Source organism: Bufo bufo, chromosome 6, assembly GCF_905171765.1.
Source record: "Bufo bufo chromosome 6, aBufBuf1.1, whole genome shotgun sequence".
NCBI lineage: Eukaryota > Metazoa > Chordata > Amphibia > Anura > Bufonidae > Bufo > Bufo bufo.
Window position 1 is genome coordinate 269,795,922 of NC_053394.1, and position 12,252 is coordinate 269,808,173.

Here is a 12,252-nt window from a genome sequence, read left to right on the forward strand (position 1 = left end):
AGAAGATAAATGAGACTTAAAAGTGAACTAATCTACAAATTTTAAAGTGCCTCAGGAAGCCAAAATTTTTAGCAAAAAGTCATGTGAACAAGCACTGGCATACCAGATTTCATAAATGTCCCCCATTTTATTTACGTGTTATATATATATATATATATATATATATATATATATATATATCACGTCTATTATCCTCTCTAATCCACATATACACACACACAAAAAGCCTAGACTAAGGTGTTAGTCTTTCCTTAGTTTCCAATAGGCTTAGACAGAATGGCTTGTGAATATGCATTAGCCATTCAAGTGAAGCCTAATAAAAAGCCAGGGCACATTGTATGCTGTCAGAGAACACTAGCACTCACACACACACACATAGAGGGTAACAATGGCTGTCCACCCCTATTGTATTCTCCTGTTACTGCTCATATCTGGAGCAATCTGTTATTCAAGGAAAAGTTACCTTAGGCCAGATTCTGGCACCCTACAAGAATATGTCAACAGGACTGAGAGAAAAGACAGTAAGGATGGTGGCTCACCACATCTGCCCATCTTCATGCTCAGCCTCTACCAAAGCTTTCATCGCCTGGAGTCCAGACATAACGTAGACCTGACATCATCGGTACTACATGGCTTTTCATCCAGTCTACAATCTGATATTATCAGGAGCCTTGCAGCTAAAAGTAAGCTTGACTTCTCAATTTACGTCTCCCTTTAAACTCTAGATCTAGATTTCTTACGTTTCATGTTACGCTACGTAAGTAACGGCACAGTTAGTAATTGTTTAGTTACATGATTTGAAGCCATGTCTGAATATTGTAATGTGGACATGTTAGATGCTATTACTGATGGTTTTATGTACCAATATTGCACATACAAAGTCTAAAAAAATGCTAATCATTTCATTGATACTTATGTTAACCCTGTCTTAGAAGCATATCAGTCAATGGAGATGTATCATGAGTTGGTGCCTTCTTTGAATATATTGCTTTTATAAGCCAATTTACGGTAGATGTGTGTTCATCTCTGTTCACAGCTCATGACAGCTGAGCTGGAAAGGTTCACAAGTAGATACCAACAAATTCTGACAGACTCCATTGATTTAGAACATTTTCATTCCAGGTTCTGGTATTTCTTACAACAAAGATAGCACTTCAGATCGCACTATATGTCAAAATTACCAGAACCACAGCCGACTGGAAAAACTACAGATGTGAACATATTGTGCATCTATAAAATGGCAAAGAACTTGCCATTTATGGAAAGAAGACAAAATATCTATTTTATCTTCTTTCCATAAATTGCAAGTTCTTTGCCATTTTATAGATGCACAATATGTTCACATCTGTCGTTTTTCAAGCATGTTGGTGAAAACGTCCCAAAATCCATCTGCCATAAAAAGTAGTACAGAAGGTCACTACAACATTCGAATTGGCAAGCTTGACTCATTCCAATTTTTTCAACTTTAAAACTCCTCTCCTCTGACATTCTAAGTGAATGACAATCCACAGCAATGATGATTGTCTTAGGGCCCATTCACACGACAGTATTTTTCTCTCCGCATCCGTTCTGCATTTTTGCGGATCAGATGCAGAACCATTCATTTATGTTGGACTGCAAAATCTAAGGATAGCACACAGTCATTTCTGTGTGTCCTTATGAGGGCTCATGCACACAAACGTATTTTTTTCCATGTCCGTTACATTTTTTTTGTGTGGGCCCTATACAGAACCATTCACTTTAATGGGTCCTCAAAAAAAGTTAATGATTCTGTGTGCATTCTATGTCCATATGGCCGTTCCACAAAAAAAGATAGAACATGGCCTATTCTTGTCCTTTTGCGGACAACGATAGGCATTGTTACAATGGATCTGCACAAAAAAAAACTGGATGCAATACAGATGTCACATGGACGTTATCCGTATTTTTTGAGGATCCGTGTTTTGCGGTAGGAATGATCCACAAGTATAGTAGTGCAGCCATTTGCAGTCATATCCAATTTTAGCTACCATTGGTCCCCAATAATAACAATATATTATACATACTACATATTTGATGTAGTATGTCACCCAATCAGATATATCCTGTAATTAATCAGCTATGAACTCCAAATAACACCATAACCATATGATATTGTAATATTGGGGAGTGATAGTCAATGGCATGTTATGGCCAAGTTACCAAATCCTACAGTTGCCTACCATCTGTAAATTCCTGGGAAAAAATTATTTTCAATGTCCATAAGAAAAATGTGATAAGTCCATTATTTTACTAAAGTTTGAGGAGTTTGTGCTGGTTATTATGATAGTCATTTTCAGTTTACATGTCAGTGTTTATTCATCTATATTTTTGACTAGTAATCTTTATATGATATATATGGTTTTCCAATTTGTCTGTGATTTTTAGATAGGTTGTGCAGAAAATTAGAAATAATCAAGTTAGCCACCCTGCCAAAACCATATCCTTTAGTTATGCTTCAAAGTACCTTAAATTGCTTTTCTCGACCAACAATTAGGATCTGGAAAAAATGTGTTCATTAGAGGTTTGAAGGTGTCTGATAAAGTCTCGGGTGATAGTGGCCACAATGGCAATGTGTGATAACAGAGATGTGTGGTACTGCTACTGGGATTGGATGTAATAATACATATGACCTTAGGCTCTTCAATGTTTGCTTAGGAATACAACTCATTACAATGCTCTGAGCATTATTCTGTAGACTATATATTTAGTTGTACCTCATCTACCTTTGGAATGCACAGAGTAGAGGTTGCTTACAAAAATATCCACAGGTTGTGGATATTCCTCTTTTTACTTTGATGTTTTTGGAGACTGATCTAGTATAAATCTCTAAACCAGACACACTCCAGTGAAGTCCTAACACACAACACTAATACACATCCTATTCTTGGACATGTCTGAATAATGTCTCATCAGAAGACTACTGCTAACCTTCAGCCCATCAGGAGTCCGCACCAGTATTGTTCTCCTACAGACTTAAGAGCAGTCAATTGAGGCGTGGTTCAGACAATCCTATAGAAAACCCACAAGACCTGCACTAGTGCAATCCACATCTGAGTGCATTAAGTTCAGCAGGGACATGATTGGATTACTTCAGTGCACTGCCCTTGTTCTAAGGCCACCCATAATTAATAGTTTTCCATGTTTCTTCATTTTTAAACTTCAAGTAGAAGATTTTAATTTCAAACAACCATTTTTCAAATCTGCTTACTGAACATGCAATGCTTGGAGTGGTAGTGGTGTACGGTATTCAGTCATAGATACAATTACAATTATAGATGGTACTTATGTACATATTTATCATCTATATGTACAGGGAGTGCATAATTATTAGGCAAGTTGTATTTTTGAGGATTAATTTTATTATTGAACAACAACCATGTTCTCAATGAACCCAAAAAACTCATTAATATCAAAGCTGAATATTTTTGGAAGTAGTTTTTAGTTTGTTTTTAGTTTTAGCTATTTTAGGGGGATATCTGTGTGTGCAGGTGACTATTACTGTGCATAATTATTAGGCAACTTAAAAAAAAACTAATATATACCCATTTCAATTATTTATTTTTACCAGTGAAACCAATATAACATCTCAACATTCACAAATATACATTTCTGACATTCAAAAACAAAACAAAAACAAATCAGTGACCAATATAGCCACCTTTCTTTGCAAGAACACTCAAAAGCCTGCCATCCATGGATTCTGTCAGTGTTTTGATCTGTTCACCATCAACATTGCGTGCAGCAGCAACCACAGCCTCCCAGACACTGTTCAGAGAGGTGTACTGTTTTCCCTCCTTGTAAATCTCACATTTGATGATGGACCACAGGTTCTCAATGGGATCAGATCAGGTGAACAAGGAGGCCATGTCATTAGATTTTCTTCTTTTATACCCTTTCTTGCCAGCCACGCTGTGGAGTACGTGGACGCGTGTGATGGAGCATTGTCCTGCATGAAAATCATGTTTTTCTTGAAGGATGCAGACTTCTTCCTGTACCACTGCTTGAAGAAGGTGTCTTCCAGAAACTGGCAGTAGGACTGGGAGTTGAGCTTGACTCCATCCTCAACCCGAAAAGGCCCCACAAGCTCATCTTTGATGATACCAGCCCAAACCAGTACTCCACCTCCACCTTGCTGGCGTCTGAGTCGGACTGGAGCTCTCTGCCCTTTACCAATCCAGCCACGGGCCCATCCATCTGGCCCATCAAGACTCACTCTCCTTTCATCAGTCCATAAAACCTTAGAAAAATCAGTCTTGAGATATTTCTTGGCCCAGTCTTGACGTTTCAGCTTGTGTGTCTTGTTCAGTGGTGGTCGTCTTTCAGCCTTTCTTACCTTGGCCATGTCTCTGAGTATTGCACACCTTGTGCTTTTGGGCACTCCAGTGATGTTGCAGCTCTGAAATATGGCCAAACTGGTGGCAAGTGGCATCTTGGCAGCTGCACGCTTGACTTTTCTCAGTTCATGGGCAGTTATTTTGCGCCTTGGTTTTTCCACACGCTTCTTGCGACCCTGTTGACTATTTTGAATGAACTGCTTGATTGTTCGATGATCACGCTTCAGAAGCTTTGCAATTTTAAGAGTGCTGCATCCCTCTGCAAGATGTCTCACTATTTTTGACTTTTCTGAGCCTGTCAAGTCCTTCTTTTGACCCCTTTTGCCAAAGGAAAGGAAGTTGCCTAATAATTATGCACACCTAATATAGGGTGTTGATGTCATTAGACCACACCCCTTCTCATTACAGAGATGCACATCACCTAATATGCTTAATTGGTAGTAGGCTTTCGAGCCTATACAGCTTGGAGTAAGATAACATGCATAAAGAGGATGATGTGGTCAAAATACTCATTTGCCTATTAATTCTGCACTCCCTGTACATAACTAATTTAGTATTTGGTGATTGGTAATGTGAATGTTTTATACAGCCTAATATTATTCTTAATTATCTCAAGTGCACAATATCCCTGCAGTCCTCACTTGTAGTCAAGGGCATATAAATCATTGAGTAAAGCTTATATTACGCCTGCAGATCTTCAAGGTGATTGTCGAGAAGGAACCGTTACTTCCCGGTAATTGCCTGCTGCAGCAATCTCCTCCTCAGTATGGGGAGGAGCAATCGCTTATGCCATCGCTCGTCCCCATACTGAATCACTGTTTACCGGTAGCAAATCATGATTACACAGCACAATCTGCCCCTGGCAAACAAGGATTTTTAAACCTTCTTAATTACCCGATGAACGAGCATTTGCTAGTTCATCGGGTAATCGGCAGTATTACACTGCCAGATCATCGCTAACAAGCGTTCATACGAACGCTTGTCAGCGATGACCTGCACAGTTATCTGAATGTGTGATATAAGCTTAAGATAATGCCATGGAAAGAGGCGCCCCAGCGCTGGTTGAATTTATCACGTTTGTTCCTGGAGGCCTAGATCTTGCGTAGAACTCCTGTAACAAGAAACCAAGAGTCATTGAGGGAGAAAACCAAAATCAAACCCTTCTGTCCTGAGTGACAAAACCATAGCAACATAATGGGAGTCCATTTTGATCTTGGGTGCTGCATAGACTATAGGCTAAGACAGTAAACTGATTATATGCCACCATGAAGGAAGGCCATAAAACAGTATATAAAAGAAGCATAAGTACACAAAAATGTGGAGCAATGTGGCACATCTAGGTTTAGATAAATCAACTTCACCTAGCCCAAAAGGGGCTGTGCCTTAAGTAAAAGGGCATGATTTGTGAGAAAGGGGCATGCCCTGACATTTGGGGCAGTCCCAAAATTTTCTCACAATTTTAGTGTAAAATTCTGACTCAAACTAAGTCAATCAATAGGTGGAATAAAGTTTCACAAAAGTCCCTAGCCATGTACCAAATATGTGTGGTAAATCTGGTGCATGTCTTAACAGTCTAAGTTTACGCCTAGTAAATCTGCCCTATTGTGTGTAATAATAAACAGTAACGGCAATAATATATATATATATATATATATATATATATATATGTGTGTGTGTGTGTGTTACAGTAGCTGAACTGCATAGAAAGCATTTACATTAAGCTTCTACATGTACTGTGTTTTCTGAAAGGATTAGTTAGGTGACAACCACTTTGTATGTTGTCTAAAACTTGTTTGCCACTCTTACAATTGTAACAAAAGGAAGCGTGAAAACAAACCCTACAAGCATAAATTTACACATGGTCTAAATCAAATTAACAAAATCTAATCCCTCAACCACTAATACAAATGCAGTACGCATAGGATGGCGAAATGCAACAGGAGGTTAGTGGTAATAAGTATAGGCCCAAAGCAAATTTATGTAAATGCCCTTCCACATAGATCATGTTAAACCATAATACATTAAAGGGGTTGGCCACTTTATATAAACTTTAAACAAGAGAATCTTACAGTGAATGATATGGTACGCACTCATTCATCTATATTCCAAAGTCAGGACTGTTTTTAGGCACAATATTGCTAACAGGCTATTGCTTACTTGCAATAGGGCTTGATAATGCTATGCTATGTATGGGAGACAATAGACTAACACATAGCCATTAGTTGTTACGCTGGTCACTGGACCATATTGGACATTATTATTATTTCTAGTAGTGGTAATAGTAGTAGTAATAATTTGTGGTACTTACATTAATTACATGCTATAACACATTTCTATTGCAAGGTATAATGTAAAGGGGGTCCCCCAAATTAATATTTATCATCTATTCTGTCGGGTATTTATGCACAACAATTCACAGGATATTTTATTAAATAGGACATTTATCACCGATCTACCACTGGGACCTTCACCATTCACAAAACAGAGGGTGTGAGCCCTCCATGCCTCCTCAAATATGTGTGCTGCCATTGCATTCAGAGCTTATGGGACTGAAGGGTATAACTTAGTGCTGTACTTATCTATGTATATCTATGTCTGTCAGTCTCATAGACTTTGAATAGATCTGCAACCTGTATGTGTGACTATTGCTCTATTCAAACTTGTCTTCCCTGCAGTCCTGTAGTGAGGAGGAATGGAGGTATGGGAAGAACATAAGGGAACCCAGCAGTGAATGGCTGATCAATGTCCTATTTAAAACATTTTTGTGGATAGGTGATAAATGTTCGTTGTAGGACAAACTCTTTAAGGATTATATTCAAATGGTACTTAAAGGGTAACTGTCATGTTTTCATCAAAAAATCTATTTTAGCATATGTTACTGCTGCAGCAGAATTATGCATAAAGCAATTTTTAGTTTCTTTACATACTACTGTTTTCCTTGAATTTTTTCCTTCGTTACGGCTGTTTAAACTTTTAGAATATGAGAACCTTCTCAAGATGACTCCTCTGCCAGTTCTCTGAGGCCAAAACTGCTTTCCCTCACTTCCCATACACACTTGCTGTAGCCAGCAGCTTCCTGCTAGCCAATCAGATTGGATTACTGAGAGACACGCCTCCTCACTCTGAAGCCTAATGCAGACATGCAGTGTGAAGGACCGCCGCTCTATCTTCTGTTTATACTAAAAGGAAGATAGATAAGCCCTAGCAACAGTCTTTTTAAAGGACAGAGGACAAATTAATGAAAGCTGCCATTATAAGGTAATTACAGATCTTTTGGCAATCATTGACAGACTAACTCAGGTATACATGCCTAGCTCTAATAAACTAGCAAATAAAATAAAAAATATGACAGTTACCCTTTAAAAGGGTTTCCTGAGATTTTCATACTGGTGACACCAGCCACCCCCACGATCAGCGCCACTGCCTTCTCGTAGCTTACCAAGCACAGCACCGTACATAGTATAGTATTAACTTCTATGGGGCTGAGCTGCGCCTAGGCCACCTGACTGATGACTGTGTCATCACTGGCCTAGGAAAAGCTGAAAGAAGGACGCAGTGTTCACCAGAGTGTCGATGCCTTCTCAAAAAGCTGATCGGCAGAAAACCCCTTTAAAGAATTAGAATGAACAGTTTTACATTTACATTTTAAACAATTTGGTACTATACTGATTTGTTATCCAAATACTTTTTTTTCCCTTTTTACATTAAATTTATAATTTCTATGTTCTTTCATTTAGGCATTAAGACAATGGGAGAAAGATGTGTTCTAGTGTTCGACTTTTCATCTCTCAGCCACGATGAGGAGCTTCAGTTTGCAGAAGTCCGAATTAGAAAATCTGCAGTAGAAAAGCCTTTTGGAGATGGGTCTCAAGTGATAATGAATGTTTTTCATCAAAATTCAGCATGTCAAAAGCCCACTAAGCTATGCAAAAACACTATATATTTGGGCAAGTTCAAAAGTGCACTTCGGTCCAAAGCTTCAGAAAGTTGGATAGTGGTAGATGCTACAGAAATTGTATCAAAATGGTTTGACATTTCTAATAAATCTGGCATTCAATCTGAAAAACTTAAAGAAAGGTTTCCATGGCCAGCCAGTGCCAAAAACAGATACAAAGAGCACACATCTGAAGATCAACTGGTGCTTATGTTTGTATATTCCAATACATCCAAGAAGGAGAGGTCTTTGGTGTCTGCTAGTCTTCTACTAGATGCCGCACAGTCAAAATACCTTACTACAATACCGGCCATAAAAAACATTACAGTATCCAGAAGAAGTAGAAGAAGCCATATTATTAGAGATCGGATGATAGGCATGAAACAAGTTCCAACTGCTGACAATCCAGGCAATCTTTGTAGAAGAGTAGATTTAATTGTAGATTTCAAGATGATTGGTTGGGATACATGGATCATTCATCCAAAAAAGTTCAATGCCTATCGATGTGAAGGCACCTGCCCAAGTCCAGTGAATGAGAGTGTCAAGCCAAATAATCATTCATACCTACAGGTAATGAGTCCTTTATCTATCTATCTATCTATCTATCTATCTATCTATAAAGCTATATAAAAATATCCATTTTCTATCCAAGCACTATTTGGCACTTGAGTCTTGCAGTTCCTTACCATTAGGATTTGCTTTGATTCTGTTTGCCAAGATGTGATTGTGCAAAGTTCATTCTCTTAATCAAGATGCATTCATCTATGAATCTCAGTAGTAAGAAGAAATAAATACGGTACTGCTGTTTGAGCTTTGTCAAATGTAAAGATTTTGGAATTTGTCTGACTTTAAGCATAAGAAAGCATTTCAGCAAAGTAACTTTCATTTTGAACTTATCTGTAGAGTTTGACCTTCTTCAAACTTGTCGCATCCTTGGCCACTTGCTGTGAGGAAAAGTGAGATAATCTCACATTACTTACTCCTCAAGACAATCAGCAGGAAGTCCTATGCAATTAGCATATGGCAAGCTACTTGTTTAAATTAAACAGATTAGTGGCTACTGCAAAGTTCACAGATGCTACCAGAATTGTAAATACTTATCTAAAGAGTTAAATAAAATTACTCAATTAAGTGTGGGTTCACATTGCGCTTTAGTCTACTTTCACACTCGCGTTTTGGCTTTCCGTTTGTGAGATCCGTTCAGGGCTCTAACAAGCAGTCGAAAACGGATCACTTTTCATTCTAATGCATTCTGAATGGAAAAGGATCTGCTCAGAATACACCAGTTTGCATCAGTTCAGTCTCCATTCCTCTTTGGAGACGGACACCAAAACGCTGCTTGCGTCTGATGAAACGGAGCCAAACGGATCCGTCCTGGCACACAATGTAAGTCAATGGGGACAGATCCGTTTTCATTGACACGATCTGGCACAATAGAAAACGGATCCGTCCATCATTGACTGTCAATGGTGTTCAAGACGGATCCTTCTTGGCTATGTTAAAGATAATACAAACTGATCCATTCTGAACGAATGCAGACGGTTGTATTATGTGAACGGATCCGTCATGGACAAAACACACAAAACGCGAGTGTGAAACTAGCCTTAGTTGACTTTCTGAATAGCGTGGAAGACTGCGCAATTCTTTCAGGCAAAAAAGCTGGATACAAATGGAAAGCAGGTCAAACGGGGTCCAAAGGGCAATGCATAGAAATCAGACCCATTAAAGTGTATTTACTAGTTGCGTTTGATGTTTAAATGTTGCTTTCAGGTATTCAAATATATACCCTTGATGCAAAGCCAGCCTTAGAATAATTGGCACAAAGAGTAACGCTACTTTTCAGCAAGCATATACAGTGCTGCCCATAATTATTCATACCTCTGGCAAATTTTGACTTAAAGTTACTTTTATTCAACCAGCAAGTAATTTTTTAACGGGAAATGACATAGGTGTCTCCCAAAAGATAAGACGATATACAAGAGGCATTATTGTGGGAAAAAAACATTTCTCAGCTTTTATTTACATTTGAGCAAAAAGTTTCCAATCCAAAATTATTCATACCCTTCTCAATAATCAATAGAAAAGCCTTTATTGGCTATTACAGCAATCAAACGCTTCCTATAATTGCAGACCAGCTTTTTGCATGCCTCCACAGGTATTTTTGCCCATTCATCTTTAGCAATGAGCTCCAAATCTTTCAGGTTGGAGGGTCTTCTTGCCATCACCCTGATATTTAGCTCCTTCCACAGATTCTCAATTGGATTCAAGTCTGTACTCTGGCTGGGTCACTCCAAAACGTTAATGTTGTCTGCTAACCATTTCTTCACCACTTTTGCTGTGTGTTTTGGGTCATTGTCATGCTGAAATGTCCACTGGTGCCCAAGGCCAAGTTTCTCTGCAGACTGCCTGATGTTGAGAATCCTCATGTATTGCTCTTTTTTCATGGTGCCGTTTACTGTGATTAGGTTCCCTGGTTTATTGGCTGAAAAACACCCCCAAAGCATTAGGTTCCCACCACCATGTTTGACAGTGGGGATGGTGTTCTTTGGGTTGAAGGCTTCTCCTTTTTGACGCCAAATGAAGGAAACATCATTGTGACCAATTACATTTTTGTTTCATCTGACCATAACACAGAAGACCAGAAGTCTTCTTCTTTGTCCAGATGAGCTTTTGCAAAGGCCAAGCAAACTTTTGTGTGCCTTATCTGGAGAAGTGGCATCCTCCTTGGTCTGCATTGTGCAGTGTCCGTTGTATTGTCTGCCTTGAGACATTGCCACCAGCAGAGCCCAGATTCACCAGGATGGCCTTGGTGGTGATCCTTGGATTCTTTTTCACCTCTCTAACTATCCTCCTGGCCAGCACAGGTGTCACTTTTGGCTTCCGACCACGTCCTCTGAGATTTTCCACAGTGCGGAACATCTTGTACTTTTTACTCAAATGTAAATAAAAGCTGAGAATTTTTTTTTTCCCCACAATAATGCCTCTTGTACATCGTCTTATTATCTTTTGGGAGACACCTATGTCATTTCCCGTCAAAAAATTACTTGCTGGTTGAATAAAAGTAACTAAGTCAAAATTTGCCAGGGGTATGGATAATTATGGGCAGCACTATATGTATTCCTAATGGAAAGAGCGGAATCAGCCACTCATGGACACTTCTGGGGGCAGTTTATCTCCATTAATTGGCCTGGGCAAGGACGGTGGGTGGCAGAGGATAGCCCAGATCACTAATGTGTTCTTAACACACTATGCTGTCCAAGAGAATTCACAGAAGGACACCTAAAAAGTACAAATGAAACATATCACTGTGTAAAGCTATTTCATCTTAAATATTTTTTATCAAAAAAATTATCAAAAATATGAATTTGATGAATTCATGCATATCTCTTTGCTTCTATTGCAGAGCTTGTTAAACTTCTATAACAATAGAAAAGCCCCAGAGGTGTGCTGCGTTCCCACCAAGATGAGCTCCCTCAGCATGGCGTACTATGATCATATGGATATTGCTTTCCAAGTCCATGAAGCCATGATAGTAGAAGAATGTGGATGCCAGTAAAGTTTAAAAAAAACAACACAAGTATTCACTAATTTCTTCATAGGCACAACTTACCTAACAGTTTCTCAATGTGAAAACTATGGATATATTGCCATCACAGGCTAAGATAGATCTTGTGGATATCCTGTAAGTAAGCATCCTAATAATGAGATCATTACGAGAAGATAACTGAATAGACTATGTGGACTGATCAGTTGTGGTTTCCAAATCGCTTTTTATCAATGTAATTATGTATAAATGTATATTGATATAGATATTTATATAAATATTTTGTAATTTATTTTTTCAAAGTAGCTTTTTATAAAGTGATATTTAAAATAAAAAGGTATGCCAGATATGTGACTCCTCCATGGTCCTGCTTGTTCTTTACTCCAAGAACTGGAAACTACATTTGAGCAGCAAATCAG

At 38.5% G+C, this 12,252-nt stretch overlaps 1 protein-coding gene across 1 annotated transcript; it reads left to right on the plus strand.

Annotated features, from left to right (window-relative positions):
• Positions 1 to 388: 388 nt before the first annotated feature.
• Positions 389 to 11,845, plus strand: NODAL (nodal growth differentiation factor). Its single transcript, XM_040438425.1, has 3 exons — positions 389 to 683; positions 8,093 to 8,859; positions 11,693 to 11,845. The coding sequence occupies exons 1-3, from the start codon at positions 389 to 391 to the stop codon at positions 11,843 to 11,845; spliced, it is 1,215 nt and encodes a 404-aa protein (XP_040294359.1).
• The last annotated feature ends 407 nt before the right edge of the window (positions 11,846 to 12,252 follow it).